Source organism: Microcaecilia unicolor, chromosome 2 (assembly GCF_901765095.1).
Source record: "Microcaecilia unicolor chromosome 2, aMicUni1.1, whole genome shotgun sequence".
Classification (NCBI taxonomy): domain Eukaryota; kingdom Metazoa; phylum Chordata; class Amphibia; order Gymnophiona; family Siphonopidae; genus Microcaecilia; species Microcaecilia unicolor.
In genome coordinates this window covers 190337324-190360268 of record NC_044032.1, presented here as the reverse complement: position 1 = coordinate 190360268, position 22945 = coordinate 190337324, and the positions used below count along the sequence as shown (strand labels likewise).

The window sequence follows — 22945 nt, the reverse complement described above, 5'->3', positions numbered from 1 at the left end:
GCCTTTCCCTGTGCCCAATGTACATACAAGTGATGAGTGACCGCATAACCAAATCCGCTGAAGCTCATTCTGGATATGGATACCTGTAATAGAATATAATGGGAAGCGACATGTTAGCACAGTGCAAGCAACCATTATCACTTTGCTGTGAATGCCTTAATGGGTCCAATGTACCGCTTGTATACACTAGATGGGTCTGATGTAGCGCTTGTATACATTAGGTCGCCATTGGCCCAGTCTTTTGATGGCCTCTATGGACACTCCTAGCGCTGCCACTGCCGTAGCTGCCCCAATCCTAAATGAGTGGGTACTGTGTGTATGAATCAGCAGGCTGGTCTTTGGGTTTTTTTTTTTTTAAGTCGGCTTGAAGGTTCAGGACAGGGCATGTCCGTTCCGATCCATTTTTGATTTGCGAATAAGTAGGTCAGTTGCCGCGGCTGTAATGGCCGCGTCATGTATTAAGAGGGACATGCCCTGGTGGGCATGTTTGTACGTAGCCACCAACTCACTGACTCGCAGAGCACCATGCAAAGCTAATGAGAATGCGCATTTGACTCGACGGCCCTCAAACTCAGTGTCACTTATCTCCTCTAATGATGCGAAGAGACGGCCCATTTCCCTGCCGGTACTGGGTTTTCTTTTACCTGGGTAGGGTACTCCTAGCCTGCCCCATCCTCTCATCAGTCTCGTGACAACAAATGACCTAGATGGATTTTGGACAGCCACCGCTTTGGCGAGAAAACTGATGGGTGCGAACATGATTGAGAGCTGGTTTCTGCTAATTCCCTTCATACATGCCGGTGGGCCGGGAACATATCAGTACCACCCTGCTCTTCTAAGTGTTGACTATATGTGCGGTTGTGTATCTTGTCCACGAGGTGTCTGTTAACTATCGCAGCATCGGGTCCCATTTCCGGGTCTGCGCTCTAAAAACGAGAAAGAGCATCCGCTATAACCATTCTCCCTGCCTGTTATATGTTTAGCTGTAATCACTGTGGAACTATCTGTCTGCGCACATAACTTGTGGGAAGTGCATGGCGGACAACTACTGCCATATTGTCTGAGGGAATTACAATCGACTTGTTAGATATGCCAGGTCCCCCAGGAAACATGATACCCTACGTGGTCCCTGCAGGAACCCGAGCTTGCTGCGCACCACGCTCTCTGGAAGTAAATCTGCCGCATCTGTAAAGAAAATGCAGGGCTTCCGTGAGAGTGGGTGAATCGTGCCAGAATGAAATCCCATGGGCCAAGTACCTGCTAAATCTCGCTTGATGTCCTGTGTACGTCTGAGATGAAAATGCAATTTGTTTGTTCCCGATGTTGCTAAAGCTATTGGGAATCACCCTTATTGCGAAGCCTACTGGACCCAGGAGTTCCTATACCTGCTTCAGCCTTGCTTTTTTACAGTGCCACCTCGTATTCACCGCTCTGGCAAGCTTATCAGTTTTGTCAGCCAGCAGTCTGGAACATCTAGTTCCAATTCAATACCTACAACGCAAGGATTCGCCGTGGACCTACTGTTTTTTCGACGGCTAATGGGATGTCCAATTTCTGTACCAAGCGGATAAAGACCTGTAACACGTCCGTCCACTCTTGTGATTCCTGGCCTTTGAACAGGAAGTCCTCCAGATAGAGGACCAGAGACCTAGCGGGGGCTAGTTGCTCCACTACCCCGTGCACAAACATGCTAAGCTGTTTGAAATATGCGCACTAGATATGGCCACACATGGGGACACATTTATCGCAATAAAACCTCTCCTGGAACCTGATACCTAACAAGGGAAAGGGCTGTAGATGTAAAGGCAAGGAGCGAAAAGCCGAATCTCCGTCCACCTTAGCCCAATGTGCCTAGTTGCCTTGCCGCCGAATTATTTGAATGGCGTTGTCTACCGATGCATATTGTATTGTACAGCTGCTATGGTCAATGTAGTCATTTACTGATGTTCCTATGTGGCGGGACAAGTTACAACTGGGCCTACCATTCCCCAGCTCCTTCCTTGGTATTATGCCTAGCAGAGACACTGTTGTTGCCTTGAGTGGCAGGTCCGCAAACAGCCCCGCTATGCAGCCTAGCAATAGTTCTTTGGTAATCTTGCCTTCAGCTGTCGATGCCTGTGAGTCGAGGATGCATTGTTGGGGTATGCATGTGAATCGAGGATGCATTGTTGGGGTAGTGTTGTCACTGTGGTGTTGGCCTCTAATATGGAATCATGCAACCAGATTGGAAACCTGTGGTGATGCACCCATTCTGTCTGGATAACGAACTAACCTTGAAGCTTGATGGCTTCCGGACCCTGTCCTGAGTTAATAGGTTGCTGTCTCCTGTCTCTTAAGCCTGATGGGGGGAGCGCTAGCTCCCTCAGTACCCTGTCCCGTGTTACTAGATTGCTGTTCCCTGTCTCAGGGAAGCCTGCCTTGCCCTGCAGCATGCCTGCCCGTGTGGGCGAGTTGGGTGCTAGGTGCAATGTCTGCTGCCTCCATCCTGCCTTTGTCCTGACGGCATTGCCTGAAAGGACTAGCACTGGTGCTGGCCCGATATGAATGGATTGTCTGCACGGCTTTCTTGTAAATTTAATATCATAGTTAAGCCATGCCCGTCCCCTAAATATCTCATGCGCTTTAAAAATTATATTCCATATCCCACACCAAGTCCGGGCCCCTTTCCGTTTCCTTCACTATAGTGAGTGTCCTGAGTATGTGAACAGCCTACGACCAGTCCGTGAAGGAACCGAATATCTTGGGCTTCTTATCTGATACGCTATCTCTGCCTACGGTACCCTCCTCATGCAACTCCCACACAAGGAGGGAGAAGATATCGATCCACCTGTATTGTGAGAACGGTACCTAATGTATCGCTCCTGTGATTAAGTACTCCCACATCCTGACTGGTCCCCTGTGCACCGACCGGTGCCACAACCGCATTCTGTCCTGCCATATTGGGCTCCAGTTACCCGATCTCATCGTCCCGTACTGCATATCTAGTTATGTCATGCGTCTGCGCTGGAAGGAATGTGGTGCTGTCATTAGACTTACCCCTTGCCGGTACTGGCGGTAGCCCCGCAACTATGGAGGTGGAGTCTGCGGTGCTGCTACCTCCCTTGCAGGCCCCCGCACCGTCTGTGCTTGTGGTGTAGGTCCACTGTGACTTCTAAGGTCTGGGGCCGCAGTACTCCGCATCTTAGCTGGTGGAGTTTTGGTGGGCCGCTTGGCTGGCCTTGCTGGTGCATATGTCTCCTTCGCACACTACAATGGCATTACTGCAATGGAGAGACTAAAAGAATAGACAATTTAAAGCAAAATGACCTCATAATAACTGATTGTGGTGACGCCGGCTTCCCCAATCACTGCGTGCATCCTATGGCGCCTGTGTAAACTGTACCCTCCTTGCTCACAGCTACATATCCGGCTGTGTGCTGTCTGTGCAGTGCGCCCTTCCCTAAATGGCCGGCCTAAAGCCCCACGGGCGATGGCCATTAAATTCAAATTTGGCCTGATAGTCAAAACGGCCGCCTTATGCAAAATGGACCGCTAAAATTAAAATGGCCAGGCTCCTGTAAACCCGGCAGATAAATCAGTAATATTGGTGGTCCTTATATCAAAATGGCCACCGTTTTCAAATTAGCTGCTTTAGTCCAAGTGGCCGCTCTAGTCAAAATGGCCGCTAAGTGCACATGGCCCTCTAGGACTAACACCATTGTACCAACCCTTCCCCCTGTGGACCTGGTCCTAACGGCAGCTGAGAGTAGCATACTGTAACCGATACTGTGTCCCGCTATGCTGGCACCAACGATATATCAATTGTTCCGGCCTATGCAGTGTGTCAAAGACACATGCGTGCGGTATCCAAGGTGGCTGCTGTGGTTAAATTTGTATTTGGAATGTCCGTTCTAGTGAATTTTAGCGCCATAAAACTGGCCACCTTTTCCAAATTTTACTGCTAGTTGAAATGGGCGGTGTATTGAAAGTGGCCGCCATTTTTACAATCGGCACTCATGCAAATGGCCACCTTATCAAAATTCACCGCTGCCGTACGCGCCTCTGTAGACTAATGACAGACTGTATGGGCGGGCAATTACAATGCGTGGCGAAGTGCATGTCCAGCCAATTTGGGACTCCCCCTAAGTGGCCCGCAAGAGAAGACCCTGACTAGCGAGGATCGCAATGTGGACGTTTCTGCAAAAACCCGCATCTCTAATATCGCATGGCAGGCCAATCCTACAGACATGGGACCGGTAAGTAATGTTTAGGATGAAGCGTAGTCGACCGAGTAGAAAACACTGCATGGCTGTAGTGCTGCGTGACATGGGCGGCTTATACAACATGGGCGACTTATACCGCACTAAATTTTACCGAATTAGATAACACAGCGTGGCCGACCACAATGGGGCTTGTATAGCTCTGCGTGGCCTGGGTGGCTTATACAGCATGGGCGACTTATACCGCACTCATTTTTGCCGCATTACATAAAAAATCCGGTGTGGCCAGCCATAATGGGGCTTAAGGTCCATCGCCGTAATGGCATGGACGGCTTATACCGCACTCATTTTTGCCGCATTACATCGAAAATCCAGTGTGGCTGGCCATAACGGGGTTTAAGGTCCATCACCGTAATGGCATGGACGGCTTACACCACATTAATTTATCGAATTTGATAACACGGCGTGGCCAGCCACAACGGGGCTCGAAGGTCCGTTGCTGTATAGCATGTAACTGTCGGCATGGGCGACTTATACCACACTCATTTTTGCTGCATTACATAAAAAATCCGGTGTGGCCGGCCATAATGGGGCTTAAGGTCCGTCGCCGTAATGGCATGGACGGCTTATACCGCACTCATTTTTGCCGCATTACATCGAAAATCCGGTGTGGCCGGCCATAACGGGGTTTAAGGTCCATCACCGTAATGGCATGGACGGCTTACAACACATTAATTTATCGAATTTGATAACACGGCGTGGCCAGCCACAACGGGGCTCGAAGGTCCGTTGCTGTATAGCGTGTAACTGTCGGCCAAGTATTATTGGCCGGCCATCACCGCATCTTAACATGCGGTGTGCCACTGAGGCAGGAGAAGAGCAAAAATGACGTACCATTAAAGGTGTTTTCGTCTCCCTGAGATCGTTTGCGTTTCGGTTCAGTGCTGTGCACAAGGTCTTCCGAGTCGTGCCTCAGTGCTGTGCTATGCACTGCGGATTGTGAGCACTGCATGGCCGGCCAAAAACAGCAACCGCGCTGTGGCAAACCCATCTGCCGTGCGCCATGGGCGGCATATATGGGACTCTCGCCTAGTGCGCGTAATCCCGTGAGATAGGCGGCTAACCTGAGATGGCCGGCCATCCTGGAAAAGCTAAACGGGGGTCGGCAGGAGAAAGCTAAAATGCCTTGCAGCCACACAAAGTTTTAAATGTCTACATACTGTAAAAATTGTTCTCAATTCGCTGGAATATCATGCTCTGCTGTAAGAGCTTCTTTGGCTGTACTCTGCACGAGCTCTGTAAAAATTTCAGGAGCTGCTGCCCAGCAGTTGCTCTTCTCCTGCCTCCAAATTCAAAAGGACTTCCTGTGCAGTTCGAATTCCTCTCTCCTCCTCCCTTGCTCCTCCCCTTCTTTCCTGCCCCCTCCCCTTGCTACACCTTGTTTCCCTCCCACTACTACCTCTACTCTCTAGCTGGCCCTCCCTGTACCCTCCCCCACACTTGTCTTCGCTGGCCTTCAGCCCGGTTGTGGTCGGCCCCCCTTTAATGGGTGTGCCTGGTTCTCTCTCGTCTTAAGCATTTGGCCTGACTCCTAAAAACTGTTTGATGCTAACTAGGAGTAAAATCAGACCAGACTATCTGCTGGAATAGCATGGTAAACCTTATTGCTCTCTTATAGAACTGATTTTATTTTGATATTCTGTTAATGCTGAAGCTGATGGTACTTTGTTCCAAGCTAGAAGATAACATTGATAAACATTAGTAAGATCATTTACAATTTGAAAAAGATATCTAATATAAAGTTTTTCAGTCCCGAGCACTCTACCAAAACCCTCATCCACAGCCTTGTCACCTCTCGTTTAGACTACTGCAATCTGCTTCTTGCTGGCCTCCCACTTAGTCACCTCTCCCCTCTCCAGTCGGTTCAAAACTCTGCTGCCCGTCTCATCTTCCGCCAGGGTCGCTTTACTCATACTACCCCTTCTCCTCAAGACCCTTCACTGGCTCCCTATCCGTTTTCGCATCCTGTTCAAACTTCTTCTACTAACCTATAAATGTACTCACTCTGCTGCTCCCCAGTATCTCTCCACACTCGTCCATCCCTACACCCCTTCCCGTGCGCTCCGCTCCATGGATAAATCCTTCTTATCTGTTCCCTTCTCCACTACTGCCAACTCCAGACTTCGCGCCTTTTGTCTCGCTGCACCCTACGCCTGGAATAAACTTCCTGAGCCCCTACGTCTTGCCCCATCCTTGGCCACCTTTAAATCTAGACTGAAAGCCCACCTCTTTAACATTGCTTTTGACTCGTAACCACTCGCCTCCACCTACCCTCCTCTCTTCCTTCCCGTTCACATTAATTGATTTGATTTGCTTACTTTATTTATTTTTTGTCTATTAGATTGTAAGCTCTTTGAGCAGGGACTGTCTTTCTTCTATGTTTGTGCAGCGCTGCGTATGCTTTGTAGCGCTATAGAAATGCTAAATAGTAGTAGTAGTAGTAGTAATCCCTATTAGTTTGGAATAGTATTATTCTACTAGTTTGAAATAATTGGGAAATTAGCTCAAGGCCTCAGCTTAAGAGGAAACCCACGCAGTAATCATAGCAAAGCCCATCTTTCAGCGTAGCTTTGTAAAAGGATCTCTATCTTTTATGTTTTGTTTTTTTTTTATTAAAAATTGGGAAGAAATTTTTTTTGAAGAATTGACATTTTGAAAGAAAATATAAATGTAAATTTCATGACTACCTTTCTAACATATTAATAGGCCCACGGTTTGCTTGTAGTTTTGGTAATTGAAATCACTCATCATTATATTGTTGTCATATTTGTAGAACTTCTACTACTACTACTTAACATTTCTAGAGCGCTACTAGGGTTACGCAGCACTGTACAGTTTAACAAAGGACAGTCCCTGCTCGAAGGAGCTTACAATCTAAAGGACGAAATGTCAAGTTGGGGCAGTCAAGATTTCTTGAATAGAGGTGTAGTGGTTAGGTGCCGAAGGCGACATTGAAGAGGTGGGCTTTGAGCAAGGATTTGAAGATGGGCAGGGAGGGGGCCTGGCGTATGGGCTCAGGGAGTTTATTCCAAGCGTGGGGTGAGGCGAGGCAGAAAGGGCGGAGCCTGGAGTTGGCGGTGGTAGAGAAGGGTACTGAGAGGAGGAATTTGTCTTGAGAGCGGAGGTTACAGGTAGGAACGTAAGGGGAGATGAGGGTAGAGAGGTAAGGAGGGGCTGCAGATCGAGTGCATTTGTAGGTTAGTAGGAGAAGCTTGAACTGTATGCAGTACCTGATCAGAAAGCCAGTGAAGTGACTTGAGGAGAGGGGTGATATGAGTATATCGGTCCAGGCGGAAGATAAGACGTGCAGCCGAGTTCTGAACGGACTGAAGGGGGGATAGATGGCTAAGTGGGATGCCAGTGAGGAGTAGGTTAAAGTAGTCAAGGCGAGAGGTAATGAGAGAGTGGACGAGAGTTCGGGTGGTGTGCTCAGAGAGGAAAGGGCGAATTTTGCTAATGTTATAGAGGAAGAAGCTATCTGCTTCTTGGCTTGGCTATCTGCTGGATATGCGCAGAGGAGAGGGAGGAGTCGAAGATGACTCCAAGGTTGCGGGCAGATGAGACGGGGACGATGAGGGTGTTATCAACTGAGATAGAGAGTGGAGGGAGAAGGGAAGTGGGTTTGGGTGGGAAGACAATAAGCTGGTCTTGGCCATGTCCAGTTTCAGGTGGCGGTTGGACATCCAGGCAGCAATGTCGGATAAGCGAGCCGATACTTTGGCCTGGGTTTCAGCAGTGATGTCTGGTGTGGAGAGATAAAGCTGGGTGTCGTCAGCATAAAGATGATATTGGAAACTATGAGATGAGATCAGGGAGCCCAGGGAAGAGGTGTAGATTGAAAAAAGAAGGGGTCCAAGGACAGATCCCTGAGGAACTCCAACAGAGAGCGGGATGGGGGTGGAGGAAGAACCATGAGAGTGTGGGATACGTATGGTATCTTTGCAACCTTTGTACTATCTGGGTACTTATCATAGGGCCACCGGACTGTTTATACCATTTTTTTGCCAAAAACTAATCATTATATATGTGTCATCGATATACATGGTGTATCTTTGATTGATTTGCAACTATGTTATAAACAGGATGTATTTATATATTTGTCCTAGATATCTCTGTTAACAATTTATTTATTGAGTCATCTGATTCCCAAGGTATTTTACATGAAGGATTAATAGGTATGTGCCTCAAAATTGATGTACATTATTATTATTATCATTATTCTTTCTATTGTTTTTATGGGTAATTTGATGTACTTTGATTTTAAATTTCATACATAATTTTGTGTTTTATATACATGTTTTTTATGTATTTGAGTAATATATGTATATATATTTTTTTGTTACATTTGTACCCCGCGCTTTCCCACTCATGGCAGGCTCAATGCGGCTTACATGGGGCAATGGAGGGTTAGGTGACTTGCCCAGAGTCACAAGGAGCTGCCTGTGCCTGAAGTGGGAATCAAACTCAGATCCTCAGTTCCCCAGGACCAAAGTCCACCACCCTAACCACTAGGCCACTCCTCCACTCCTATTTCATTCTGATGTTTATTTTATAGACCCCTGACGCAGGCCTTCCCGGCCAAAACACGTCACGTGTCGGGTTGTTTTATTGATTTGAATAAAGACCTTGTTTAGAAAGACGCCAACTGTGAGAGGACTTTTTTGGATCCACTGTTGTTCGTTTGTCTTTGTTTCTCCTGTGGAGAGATCACCTTCTGTGGGTGTTCACTTATATATACGGTCATCTGACGAAGAAGGGCAACCTTTGAAAGCTAATCAAGATATGTATTATGCCCAATACAAAAGGTATCTTACTTTTCCATGTTTTATTTTGTTTTATTTCTATTGATTACCTTTAAAAGTGGACTAACACGGCTACCACACCTCTTCACTCAGTTTTAAAAACTTTGTACCAAGCATTAACAGATAGAATCTAGCAGGCACTGCAGTATCTAGTTTAGTATTAAGGGGGAATAAAAAGAGAGAGAGAAGGAAAAGCAAGCAGGACCCAGTTTAGTATTAAAGGGGGAATAAAAAGAGAGAGAGAGAGAGAGAGAGAGAGAGAGAAAAGCATCATTAACTAGTTGCCATGGAGGCATATTTTCAAAGCACTTAGACTTACAAAGTTCTACTTTGTAAGTCTAAATGCTTTGAAAATGAGCCCCATAGTGTACAAACCCTTTTCCCAAAGTTTTAAACTGAAATTTTCTCTAGAAATAGGCATTTTGCCCATAGTTTTAAACTGAAACCTTTCCTAGAGGTAGAAACTAAACAGCCAAAAACTCTTGTTCTAAAAGGCAGTTATTTTCTGTTCCTTGGCTGCTGGAGAGTTAGCTCATCCAGCGACCTCAATTAAGTGTTAATTAAGGTGTGGGAAAGTAGAATACTTGCATAGGTTGTTGAGTCAGCTTCAAAGAGCCTGTTTAAAAAAGGCCCCTTAGATTCAAAACTATATAAAGAGGAAAGGTCCCACTGAACTTTCTTTCTGAGAAGTTCTGAGAGAAGAGGATATTTCTTTGGTAAGTGAATGCTATTTTGCTTTGTGCTTTGGAAACTTAAAGACTGGGGTTTAAAGGAGGAATTGTAGGTTACTGTTAGGCAAAATAAAAATATAAAACGCAAATTTTATCAACTAATCTCCATAGTCTTTCCACTCAGTTTTAAAAACTTTGTACCACAGCATTAACAGAATCTAGCAGGCACTGCAGGATCTATTTAGTCTTCCCACCCACCCCTAGCACAACTCTTCATTTATAGTCAGTTATTGTAATTAGGGTAACAAGCAAGGAGTGCTCTTACAGAGTTTTAAATACATTTCATTACCATCTAAGAAGGAAACACTAAATAAATCATACAATATACTATATAAACTAAAAGACACTTTTTTATTAGGCTAATATCCTTAATACTGTAGCAAGTTTTAAATTATTGAAAAACTCAAAAAACTAAGATGAAGTCAGCAGTCCAGCAGCAAGAAGGGTGCTACCCAGTCTTTTGCACTGAGTGTCACATGCATGATTATCTCCCAGTTGGTGAGATGTCATATGTGTGTGCCCGATGCAAAGAGCTCCTAGCTCTCAGAGAACGTGTCCATTCCCTTGAGGCTAGAGTAGCAGACTTGGAGGAGCTGAGGGAGACAGAGAGGTACATAGAAGAGACCTACAGCGATGTTGTAGAGAAGTCCCACCTCCAGTCTGGTAGCCCCTGTGCCACCTTGGAGGAGGGATGTCTCCTAGGAGAGCATCACCCTTGTGAAGTAGGAAGTACTCCTGTAGCCAGGACCTGCCCTCCAGGGGATGTACTATCCTCTCGCACCAAGGATACGTCTCCAAGTGCTGCCCGGGGGGGAAAAGGTTAGGACAGCTGTTGTAGTTGGTGATTCGATCATAAGGCATATAGATAGCTGGATGGCTGATGGACGTGAGGATCGCCTGGTGCCTGCCTGCTGCGAAGGTGGCGGACCTCACGCGTCACCTAGATAGGATTTTAGATAGTGCTGGGGAGGAGCCGGCTGTCTTGGCACATGTGGGTACCAATGACATAGGAAAATGTGGAAGAGGGGTTCTGGAAGCCAAATTTAGGCTCTTAGATAGAAAGCTCAAATCCAGATCCTCTAGGGTAGCATTTTCTGAAATGCTACCTGTTCCACGCACAGGGCCCAAGAGACAGGCAGAGCTTTGAAGTCTCAATGCATGGATGAGAGACAATGGTGCAGGGAGGAGGGTTTTAGATTTGTTAGGAACTGGGCAACATTCTGGGGAAGGGGGAGCCTATTCCGCAAGGATGGGCTCCACCTTAACCAGGGTGGGACCAGGCTGCTGGAATCGGCATTTAAAAAGGAGATAGAGCAGCTTTTAAACTAGAAACAGGGGGGGGGGGGGGGGAGGCCGACAGTCACTCAAAAGCGCATGGTTTGGGATAAGGTAGCTTTCAAAGATATCACCAAAACATGGAAGATAGGGTAGCCTGTTAGTGAGGTTGCAAAAGAGACCGTAGTAGATCAGGTGTCCTTAAATAAGAATCAGACAAAAGATTGCAAATTAATACTGTCAAGTACTAAGCATGATATAAATAGGAACAACAAACATACTTTGAAATGTCTATACGTGAATGCAAGGAGCATAAGAAATAAGATGGGAGAGTTAGAATATATTTCATGAAATGAAAAATTAGATATAATAGGCATCTCTGAGACCTGGTGGAAGGAGGATAACCAGTGGGACACTGTCATACCGGGGTACAAATTATATTGTAGTGATAGGGTGGAATCGAATTGGTGGAGGAGTAGCATTGTATAGTAACGAAAGCCTTGAATCAAATAGATTGAAAATTTTGCAGGAAACAGAACACTTCTTGGAATCACTGTGGATTGAAATTCCATGTGTAAAGGGGAAAAGGATAGTGATAGGAGTGTACTACCATCCGCCTGGCCAGGATGAACAGACGGATGCAGAAAAGTTAAAGGAAATTAGGGACTCAAACAAACTGGGCAACACAATAATAATGGGTGATTTCAATTACCCCAATATTGACTGGGTAAATGTAACATCAGGGCATGCTAGGGAGGTAAAATTCGTTGATGAAATCAAGGACAGCTTTATGGAGCAGCTGGTACAGGAGCCGACGAGAGAAGGAAAAATTCTAGACCTAGTCCTTAGTGGAACACATGATCTGGTGTGGGAGATAATGGTGCTGGGGCCGCTTGATAACAGTGATCATAATATGATCTGATATTAGCTTTGAAGTATACATAGGAAATCAAATACGTTAGCGTTTAGCTTTAAAAAAGGAGACTATGATAAAATGAGAAGAATGGTGAAAAAAAACCAGAGGAGCGACTGCGAGGGTCAAAAAATTTACATCAGGCATGGATGCTGGTCAAAAACACCATCCTGGAAGCCCAGGCCAAATATATTCTGGTATTAAAAAAGGAGGATGGAAGACCAAACGACAGCTGGCGTGGTTAAAAAGTGAGATGAAGGAAGCTATTAGAGCTAAAAGAAAATCCTTCAGAAAATGGAAGAAGGAACCAACTGAAAATAAGAAACAGCATAAGGAATGTCAAGTCAAATGCAAAGCGCTGATAAGGAAGGCTAAGAGGGAATTCGAAAAAAAGATTGCGTTGGAGGCAAACACACATAGTAAATTATTTAAGTATATTAAAAGCAGGAAGCCAGCAAAAGAATCAGTTGGACCGCTAGATGACCGAGGAGTAAAAGGGGCGATCAGGGAAGAGAAAGCCGTAGCGGAGAGATTAAATGAATCCTTTGCTTCGGTCTTCACCGAGGAAGATTTGGGTGGAATACCGGTGCCAGAAATGGTATTCAAAGCTGACGAGTCGGAGAAACTTAATGAATTCTCTGTAAACATGGAGGATGTAGTGGGGCAGTTCTACAAACTGAAGAGTAGCAAATCTCCTGGACCAGATGGTATTCATCTCAGAGTAGTCATAGAACTGAAAAATGAGCTTGCGAAGCTATTGTTAGTAATATGTAATTTATCCTTAAAATTGAGCGTGGTACCGGAAGATTGGAGGGTGGCCAATTTAACGCCACTTTTTAAAAAAGGTTCCAGAGAAGATCCGGGAAATTATAGACCGGTGAGTCTGACATCGGTGCTGGGCATAATGGTAGAGACTATTATTAAGAACAAAATTACAGAGCATATTCAAAAGCATGGATTAATGAGACAAAGTCAACATGGATTTAGTAAAGGGAAATCTTGCCTCACCAATCTATTACATTTCTTTGAAGGGGTGAACAAACGTGGATATACCCTGTTTCCCTGAAAATAAGACATCCCCTGAAAATAAGACCTAGTAGAGGTTTTGCTGAATTGCTAAAATATAAGGCCTCCCCTGAAAGTAAGACCTAGCAAAGTTTTTGTTTGGCCCCGATGGGACATGGACACAGAAACCTTAATTTTTTTCGCTGCAACCCAAAGATGAAATAACATTAAAGAAATGCAAGAAACAAGACTGAGGTGGAAAATCTATCGTCCTGCGGACTTCTACCATCCTCCTTCACGCTTTTGTGAAGATCAACTACCAGTAAGTGAGCCCAGAAAGAAAAGAAACATCCCCCTTGCAGAAATAATAAAAGAAAAGAAAATGAGTAACTGAGCCCTTTCGGCGCTGCTCCATCGCCCAAGAGCTAAGTCAGACTAGAAGGATGGAAAGTGTTGCGAATGTACAGGAGGAGCGCATAAAGCGCCACCAATGGGGAACGGAGCTACCGTAGAATTTTTTTTTACGTTTGTAATACGGTAGGGATGATCCTGCGCCCTAAGCCCTCTCACAACCTCCCGAGACCCCCAGCCAGAGCAGCCCGGCCCCACATTCCATTACCTTCCCTAGTGCATACCCCTCCATTCCCAGACCGGCCAGGGCAGCTCTGCTCCGCTCGAGTCCTGCGGTCACTGTGGGCAGATAGGCAAGCCACGGCCTACTCCTGCAGGATACCGCCCCCCACTTCAATACTGTTCCTGACCGCCACAGTTCCCCTACTACTCCTGAATAAGACATCCCCTGAAAATAAGACCTAGCGCATTTTTGGGAGCAAAAATTAATATAAGACACTGTCTTATTTTTGGGGAAACACGGTAGGTGAGCCAGTTGATATTGTGTATCTGTATTTTTAGAAGGCATTTGACAAAGTACCTCATGAAAGACTCCAGAGGAAATTGGAGAGTCATGGGATCAGAGGTAGTGTTCTATTGTGGATTAAAAACTGGTTAAAAGATAGAAAACAGAGAGTAGGGTTAAATGGTCAGTATTCTCAATGGAGAAGGGTAGTTAATGGGGTTCCCCAGGGCTCTGTGCTGGGACCGCTACTTTTTAACATATTTATAAATGACCTAGAGATGGGAGTAACTAGTGAGGTAATTAAATTTGCTGATGACACAAAGACCTCATGAGACTGGGTGTCTAAATGGCAGATGACGTTTAATGTGAGCAAGTGCAAAGTAGAGAGCTGCACGGGAACGGGGTTTGCGGGAATCCCGCGGAACCTGCGTGATTCCGGCGGGGACGGAGGCAGTTCCTGCGGGATTCCCACGGGGATGGAAGCAGCTCTGCGGGATTCTGGCGGGGACGGGGGCAGTTCCTGCGGGGTTCCCGCGGGGGTGGAAGCAGTTCTGCGGTCTTCTCGTAGAAGTGTAAGCTGCACCTGCACCAGCCTCATCTACCGAATACCAATTTCTTTGAATGCTGTCTTCTCCTCCTCTTCTTCTTCCTTGCTTTAACAGCACAAATGTGGAAAGTCTTCCATTAAGGAGGTGGTAGAGTCACAAATGATGACGGAATTCAAAAAGGCGTGGGATGAACACAGAGGATCTCTAATTAGAAAATGGAAGTTATATAAAACCTAACCTTAAATGGCTGCATGTGTGTGGATGTGTCAAGTTACGCTTATATGGCGACTCTGGCTGTGATGAACTAGGGCTGATACTTGGCAGACTTGTATGGTCTGTGTCTCATACATGGCAATCTGGTTTAGGATGGGCTGGAAAGGGCTTAGACAGCAACTTCAGTGGCTGGAAAATGAGGACAGTGCTGGACAGACCATAATCAAGTATATAATATCACACTCGTTGATTTAATGATGAATTGATCATGAGTGTGACTATTGGCAGAGTGGATGGACCGTTCAGGTCTATTTGCTGTCACTTAGTATGTTACTATTAATCCTCTTTGCTACCAGACTGGTGCACAGACCTCAGCTCTGACACAGGCACGAGAATCAGATGTTACCTGACCTACTGGCACGTGCATGTGGCGACCTCTCAGCACACAGTGCAAGTGAATCGTCTTACATGTGCGCACCAGAGTGTTCCAACTTCCATTCCTTCCTTGCCTACAGTGCTGTGGCTCAAATCCAGAGACAGACTGAGGGAGCTGACTGGAATTTTCTTTTATGTACCATTAAATTCTTACGTGGATGGGTTAAATTCTTGCGGGGACGGGTTGGGATGGGTTAAATTTTTGCGGGGATGGGTAAGATTTCTGTCCCCGTGCAACTCTCTAGTGCAAAGTGATGCATGTGGGAAAGAGGAACCCGAATTATAGCTACATCATGCAAGGTTCCACGTTAGGAGTCAAGGACCAAGAAAGGGATCTAGGTGTCGTCGTTGATGATACGTTGAAACCTTCTGCTCAGTGTGCTACTGCGGCTAAGAAAGCAAATAGAACGTTAGGTATTATTAGGAAAGGAATGGAAAACAAAAATGAGGATGTTATAATGCCTTTGTATCGCTCCATGGTGCGACCGCACCTCAAATATTGTGTTCAATTCTGGTCGCCGCATCTCACAAAAGATAGAGTGGAATTAGAAAAGGTGCAGAGAAGGGCAACGAAAATGATAAAGGGTATGGGACAACTTTCCTATGAGGAAAGGCTAAAGCAGCTAGGGCTATTAAGCTTGGAGAAAAGGCGGCTGAGGGGAGATATGATAGAGGTCTATAAAATAATGAGTGGAGTTGAACGGGTAGATGTGAAGCGTCTGTTTACGCTGTCCAAAAATATTAGGACTAGGGGGCATGCGATGAAGCTACAATGTAGTAAATTTAAAACAAATCGGAGAAAAGTTTTCTTCACTCAATGTGTAATTAAACTCTGGAATTTGTTGCCAGAGAATGTGGTAAAGGTGGTTAGCTTAGTGGAGTTTAAATGGGTTTGGCCAGCTTCCTAAAGGAAAAGTCCATAGACCATTATTAAATGGACTTGGGGAAAATCCACTATTTCTGGGATAAGCAGTATAAAATGTTTTGTACTTTTTTGGGATCTTGCCAGGTATTTGTGACTTGGATTGGCCACTGTTGGAAACAGGATGCTGGGTTTGATGGACCTTTGGTCTTTCCCAGTATGGCAATACTTATTTACTTATGTACTAGTAAAAGGGGCTAGACTAAAACTAGGCCAGTGCTCAGGCCTAAGCTGTGAAAAAAAAAAAAAAAAAAGAAAACTTGAAGGGCTGAAAATAACTAAGATCTAACAGAGAAAGGTACTGAAAGTAAAATGTGGAGAAAAATAAGCAAAAGCAAAAAATGGTAAAACCCGCACGGAAAAGCACTCAAAAAATTGAGGAAAACATGCACTGAAGGGAGACCAGCTAGTTCCACGGAAAGACTGATGGCCCCATGCTTGCACACTGGGTGAGAAGGTACCCGCACTTAAATGGTGGGGCGCTGCTAGAACTTTCTTAAAGCAATATGTGCAAGGCAGCATCCACAACGGGCTCCGTCGGATGATGTCAGCCACAAATGAAAACACAACTGGCCTGATTGTCCTTGGAGAATACCTACTACAGATAAGTAACTAAAGTTTTCCTAAGAACAAGCAGGACAATCTCACATACAGGAATCTGTAGCTACCAGGCTGTCCAAAAACAAACAGTGAAAGAAACCAGGACGCCTGCAACAGGCAAAGGCTGGTAAAACCTTTATTTATTTATTTTTTCACATTTTATAGTTTTTTTTCTTTGTAATAGCCTGGGGTGGGAGCAGCTGTATTCTATCCCAAAATAAATTCTGAAAGAGTGTCTGATCAAACCAGCTGTTGCATTGGAAATTCTGTTCTACACAGTAGAGAGATGTGAATGTGTGGATGACACCCACATTGCAGCCTTGAAGATCTTTTCAATGGGGGCTGATCTGAGGTGGGCTACTGACTGAGCCATGTCCATGGAGAAAGTTTAGGCCCTGCTCTGTTATCTCCTGGTTATTTTTTAATGTTCTAGGCTGCAACAGTTAAGTCTTAAACTATGGGGAATAGATTTTTAGACTAAACTAGTTGAAATTAATAAACAAGCAAACATTATTTATTAAACAGTTTATTAATAAGCCTACAAACTCTTCTATCCCAATTTTTAAATCAGCAAAGCACAGAGCAAAATAATGTTCATTTACCCAGACAGATGTCCTCTTCTCTCAGAGCACCCTCTGGCAGACTGTCACAATCCATGGGTAGGTTAGATATCAAAACCTCGGCAGGCTAAGATTTATGGTCTTAAGATTTCTTGCACTGTTAGGATTGTACTGGCTAGCAATGCTGAGTCTAATGTAAGTATGGTTGAAATTTCCTTTGAGAGTAGTAAGTTTGAGAAAAAGCTTGTTTTTTTGTAAACTGTCTGTTGTGTTTTTTTTGACAGTCCTGGCTGATTGCTGGTAGTACAAGGTATCTGACTCTCTCACCAAATAGATTCTCTCCCCCACAGGAAGCATATGCAAGCCAGTCATGGAGGGCTTTACATATTGTAAGCAAGAGGTCCTGAGACAGGCTGTTCTGCACATCTAGTGGTGACTGCAGAAAGGAGCACAAGAAGCTATTTAAAAAACTAACAGGTCCTTTTATTTATTGCCAAATAGGGCCATATCTAACTACTACAACTACTATTTAGCTATAAATAAAATCACACATACACAGTGATGGGTTTGTGAACCCTCTACAATAGTGTGCAATTTAGTAGATTTACAATATGTGAAGACCTCCATGACTGGCTTGCAGACACTTCCTGTGGGAGAGGGAACCTATTTGGAGAGAGAGTCAGATACCCACTCCTACCAATGAACAGCCAGAACTGTTCAAGAAAACACAGACTATTTACAAACAAACATGATTAGATCCTCATCTAAACCCAAAAGAAAGAAAAAAAGTTGCCCAGCTCTGGGCATAAAAATAGCAGTCTAGCAGTACTACCCACTAGAAGGTGTCTTTCCAGTATGGCCCATCAAGTCTGCCAAGTAGCAATATGTCTTACTTTGGAAAATGCACATATAAATCCTCATATAGAACTCAACAACCCTTCTTATCTCCTTCACCCAACCTTTCAAAGTACCACCACTGTTCAGGGTTGTAATTAGTTGTGGACTTTGTTCTGTTTATAGAAGACCAACAAAAATAAATATAAATTTCAAGAACTGCAGTATTTTTAACAATCAATTCCCTATGTGTAAGCTACTACTACTTGTCATTTCTATAGCGCTACAAGGCATAAGCAGCGCTGTACACCATACACAAAAAAGACAGTCCCTGCTCAAAGAGCTTACAATCTAGATATATAATAGTGAAAAAAAACCCTATACAGAAGCAGCATGATCACCACCAAAAAGACTTTTATAGATGTTAAAAAATAGAACACCTAGCTCCAAAAACCAAGTTTCCAAGTTGATTAAAACTTTTCTATCCCATCTATGGGGGGGGGGGGGGGGGGGGGGTGTCCTTCAGGTGGCGTACAATCTAAAATTAAAAAGGGGAAGACAGACTTCTGACCAGACCAAACACAATAGGAAAACAGGAGGAGAACTCCAATTTTTATGATAGTAAAGTGAGGGAAAGGTTAACACAAAACATGTTCTGCATTGTCTTGTGGCTCTTTAGTGGTCTCACCAAGCTTCAGAATCTAGACAGTACCGATATTAATGAGTTGGTAGAATAAGCATCTTGAAAAATAAAAGTTTTGAGATCAGATTTAAATTTATCAAGGGATTGACAGTGTCGCAGATGGTTAGGCAGTGAATTCCAGAGTTCAGGGGCTTAAATAGAAAAAAATGGCATGCCTGGTGTACTCATGGTGAATTTCCCTATAAGATGGCACATTAAGACATATAGGAGTTGTGCAAATCTAAGGGTATGGGATGGAATGTAAGGAACTAAACATCGAGCTAGATATGGCGGTTCATCAGATATATGAATTTTGAATACTAGCAGTAATTTGTATGTAAAGTGATGTGTGATGGGTAACCAATGAGCTTGTTTGAGATGGGGTGTATCATGATCTAATTTTTTAAGATCATTGGTGAATTTTATGGCTATATTTGAATAATTTGCAATCTTTGGCAATCCTTAACTATAAAACCCATGTATAAAGAGTTACAGTAATTCAGTTGACTGATAACCTAAGAGTGTATTTTGTATGTTTAGGGCAGTGGGATAGATTAAGGATTGGACGGACCTAACTAAATGGAGTTTATAGAAGGAGCACTGTACAACTTGTGATGTCTGAGGTTGAAAAGTAAGATGAGCCCAGAATTATATCTAATATACGGGAAGTCTGTAACTGTGGGACAGGAACACTATATAAGAGGATTGGAGGTTGGATAGTTAGTTGAGCCTGATCTGAGAGAAGGAGCAATTTGAATGAGTTTAAGTTTAGTATTAATGTCAGAGATTTCCTGTTGCTGAAAAGAGAAGGGGTAGAGAATTTGGATATCGACAGCATAAACGAACATATTCAGGCCAAAACTCTACGTTAATGTTAGAATGGGTGAAAGAAAGACATTGAGAGTTGGAGAGAGTATTGAGCCTTGGGGGACTCCGGAAGCAATTGTAAATGGTTTGGAGGTGGCACTATTTGAATTAACTATGTAGCGTCTATTGAGATACGTTTGTTTACACACATATAAGGTGTAAATAAACAAGATACGAGGCAAACCAGTCAGGCGCTGGGAAAAACACTCCTATATCATGTAGTTGCTTGAGAAGAAGGGGGTGGTCTTTAAGATCAAAGGCAGCGGAAAGATCTAAAGATCTCAGAACTAGTTTGGAATTATCTAGGCTTGTGCGAATGAGATGGTGATACCTAGCAATGCTGTTTCCATGCTCTGATGACGATGGAAACCTGTCTGGTTCGGGTGCAGAACGTTAATGTTAGCAAGAAAGTCTGAAAGTCGAGAGTGGATAATATACTCAATTTTGAATAGGAAAGGAAGATTCACGACTGATCCTTTCTGGTCTAACTTTTGGACACATTGAAGCCAATTTCAGTTCGTTTGATACTTGACCTGATGTGAGGGATCAGTGTATGATAGTACAAAGAAATGATGTGAATGTGGGCAGAAACATTTTAAGCAAAGTTGAGGAAAGAGGATTGGTTGGGGCTGTAGTAGTGCAAGTGTGATTGGTAAGGATTATTTTTTTTTTGCATTTTCAATACAATATGAATACAAAATTGAATTAGGATAATGAGCTTATACCAAGCAACATTTAAAAAGAAAACTAAATTAGGAATTATAAGATACAGCTCAATATAGTCCACCAAAGGGAGGGGACAAGAATCCCAACTATTCTGAGAAAGCGTAAATTTGAAAAAACAAACAAACCACAGATACAAAAAAGTCGACAGGATGAACATCCATTAATTATTACAGCTTGAGAAACAGAGATAGCTCATACTCCACCAACAGCTCCTTTGCCTTCTAGAAAAAACTACAGTTGAGATGCTTCAAAAAATATACAAGTATGATTAAATTTACAAGGATATCACAAATGAAACTTAGCACCCAAATCTGTAACCTTTTGACAAACACTCAAGAACTGCTGACATCTGGCTTAGGTAGAGATTTAGCTACATCAGGAAATATAGAAACTTTGGCAACAAAGAAATTTAGTCTTAAAGTAAAGATACAGCAAAGTTTCTTTATCTTGATTAAAGACAAAAGTGACCAACAAGGTTGATCTCAACATGACCTCATGTGATTAATCCAAAATATCTATCAAATTCAGACTTAGGAAACATCCACTACTGAAGATCCTCTTTTAGAAACTGACTTATTTTAGAAACCAGCAGATAGCATATTCTATGTAATGGAGGAAGTGACTCAGTAAAACACTTATAACCCTATTGAAGGTACGTATATAAAAGGTTTCTTTAGGTGATAATGACAATAACTGAGGAAAATTTAGCAGGCAAAGATTTTGAAAAATAGTGTAGTTCTCAAAGTTCTCAACTTTTCTCTGAAAAAACAAATGGTCCTGAATAAGAGAAGTTTAAGAAATTTTAACTTGTGCGACTTGGCCTGCTAGGTCTTCCAGCTTTCCTCCATGTACTTTGAAAGCTTCCTCAAACTGCTGGATCTTCAAGGCATATTCACTCACCAAAGGATGGACTGAAGAGCATACCTTGTAATCAACTCCAAGCCAGCCCAGATGGAGTCAAGGCTCACCTCCATCTGTTTAACCAGGGGAGGGATCTTCAACTTCTCCCCAGAAACTTCCATGAATCCTCCAGCCCCAGCCAGATTTACAGGCTGACAAGGAAGATGACAACTGCTCATAAGTAGAGGGGGAAGTCTGCCCTCCTGTAGAAGCTGAAAGCAGAAATCCTGACGCAGTGTCTCAGGGGTCACCATGCTCCGGAAGAATCTGAAAGCCCATCGGGCTCAGCGACGCCTCACTCTCCAGTGTAGGACTCTTCTTCCTGTGCTGCACAGCAGATTTGCCCATGGCAGGGTTCACAGAGGTGAACCAAATGATCTCAGTCTGCCTCAAGGAAGTTCCCGCGGCACTGGAGGAAGCCTGGGTCTTACCTTTCCGCTTGGTAAGGATTTTTTTAAGATCAAGTGTTATAGGGGGTTTGAAATGTTGATAAAGTGCTGCATGGAACTGAAGTAGATGGAGACGGGAAAAAGTTACTGATAAGTCAGTAGAAAAAGGGTGGAGCTGGAATGAACTACAGTTGGGTTTATTTCTGATGGTTGTATGGAATGATGAAGGATCAAAAATTTATTTTTGAAATGGGATGCAAGAGAATTGGCTTTAGGTAGAGGAAAAATAGAATGATAGGGAAGTGTACGATATGTAGTAAGCGTTTTAAGAGTCTTACAATTGCTGTGCCTTCACAAATCTTGCCATGAAGTATGACTTCTTAACAGCAGAGAGAGCCTCCATCCTTCAGTTTCTGGCCTCAAAAATAACTTTGTCATTAGCACATTTCACTTCAGAGTTACTTTCTGTTCATCCCTTGATAGTGAGATTCATGAAAGGAGGTTTGATAGGAAATAAACCTATCAAACTATCTCTGGTGGTGTGGGCTTACTACAGGGGCAGGATGGAGGAGGTACTCCCCACAAGGGCTGGCAGAGAGCACCTAGCAGGGTTGAGTATTTTGGCTACACACTATAGGGAACATTTTTTCCACTTGAAATGGTAAATTTCTGTGTAGGTGGTTTCCTCGCAGCTAGAGGTATCCTAGAGACTCCATCAGAAGGGTTTAAGGAACATAAATCTATAGCATCAGGAACCAAGCCGACAGAGATAAAGAGCAAGGATCTGGATGGAGGAGGAAGCCCTCATTCTGTTATTACGGATGAAAAAAGGATCTAACTTCAATGGCTCCTTGGACAATAACTCTAGAACAGGGAACCAGATTTGACATGGCCAGTAGGGAGCAATTAGAATCATGGTCCCTTGGTCTTGATGTAGCTTGAGAAGAGCTTTCTCTATGACAGGCAAATGGGGGGAAAGCCATATAGAAGATCAGTTCCCCAGTGGAGCAAGAAGGCATCTAGGGATACACGGTTGGGAGTATGGCATCTGGAACAAAAGCGGAGAAGCTTGTTGTTCTGAGAAGCAACAAGGTCTACCGCTGGAGTTCCATACTGCTGGACTATTCAATGAGCTACAGGCATGCCGAGGGACCATTTGTGAGGCTGAAGGACTCTGCTCAATTTGTCTGCCACAGTATTTTGTTTGCCAGCTAAGTAAACTACTCTTATAGAGATGTTTCAAGAAGCTGTCCAAGTCCATATTTGGACTGCTTGTTCCTCCTTGTTTGTTCAGATAACCTGGTTGTCTGTGCGAACGAGTATTACCTCACTGAGTACGTGGTCCTGGACAGTTCTGAGGGTGTTCGAGACTGTTCGCAATTCCAAGAGATTGAAATGTCATCATTTCTCCCTTGGAGACCAAGAACC

The 22945-nt window shown here is 44.0% G+C and overlaps 1 protein-coding gene across 1 annotated transcript in view; it reads left to right on the top strand.

Annotated features, from left to right (window-relative positions):
• FBN2 (fibrillin 2) overlaps positions 1 to 22355 on the top strand; it is a 526098-nt gene extending 503743 nt beyond the window's left edge. The window contains 1 exon segment of the mRNA XM_030191959.1: positions 22195 to 22355. Within this exon segment, the coding sequence (XP_030047819.1) occupies positions 22195 to 22355 (161 nt within the window).
• Positions 22356 to 22945: the final 590 nt, after the last annotated feature.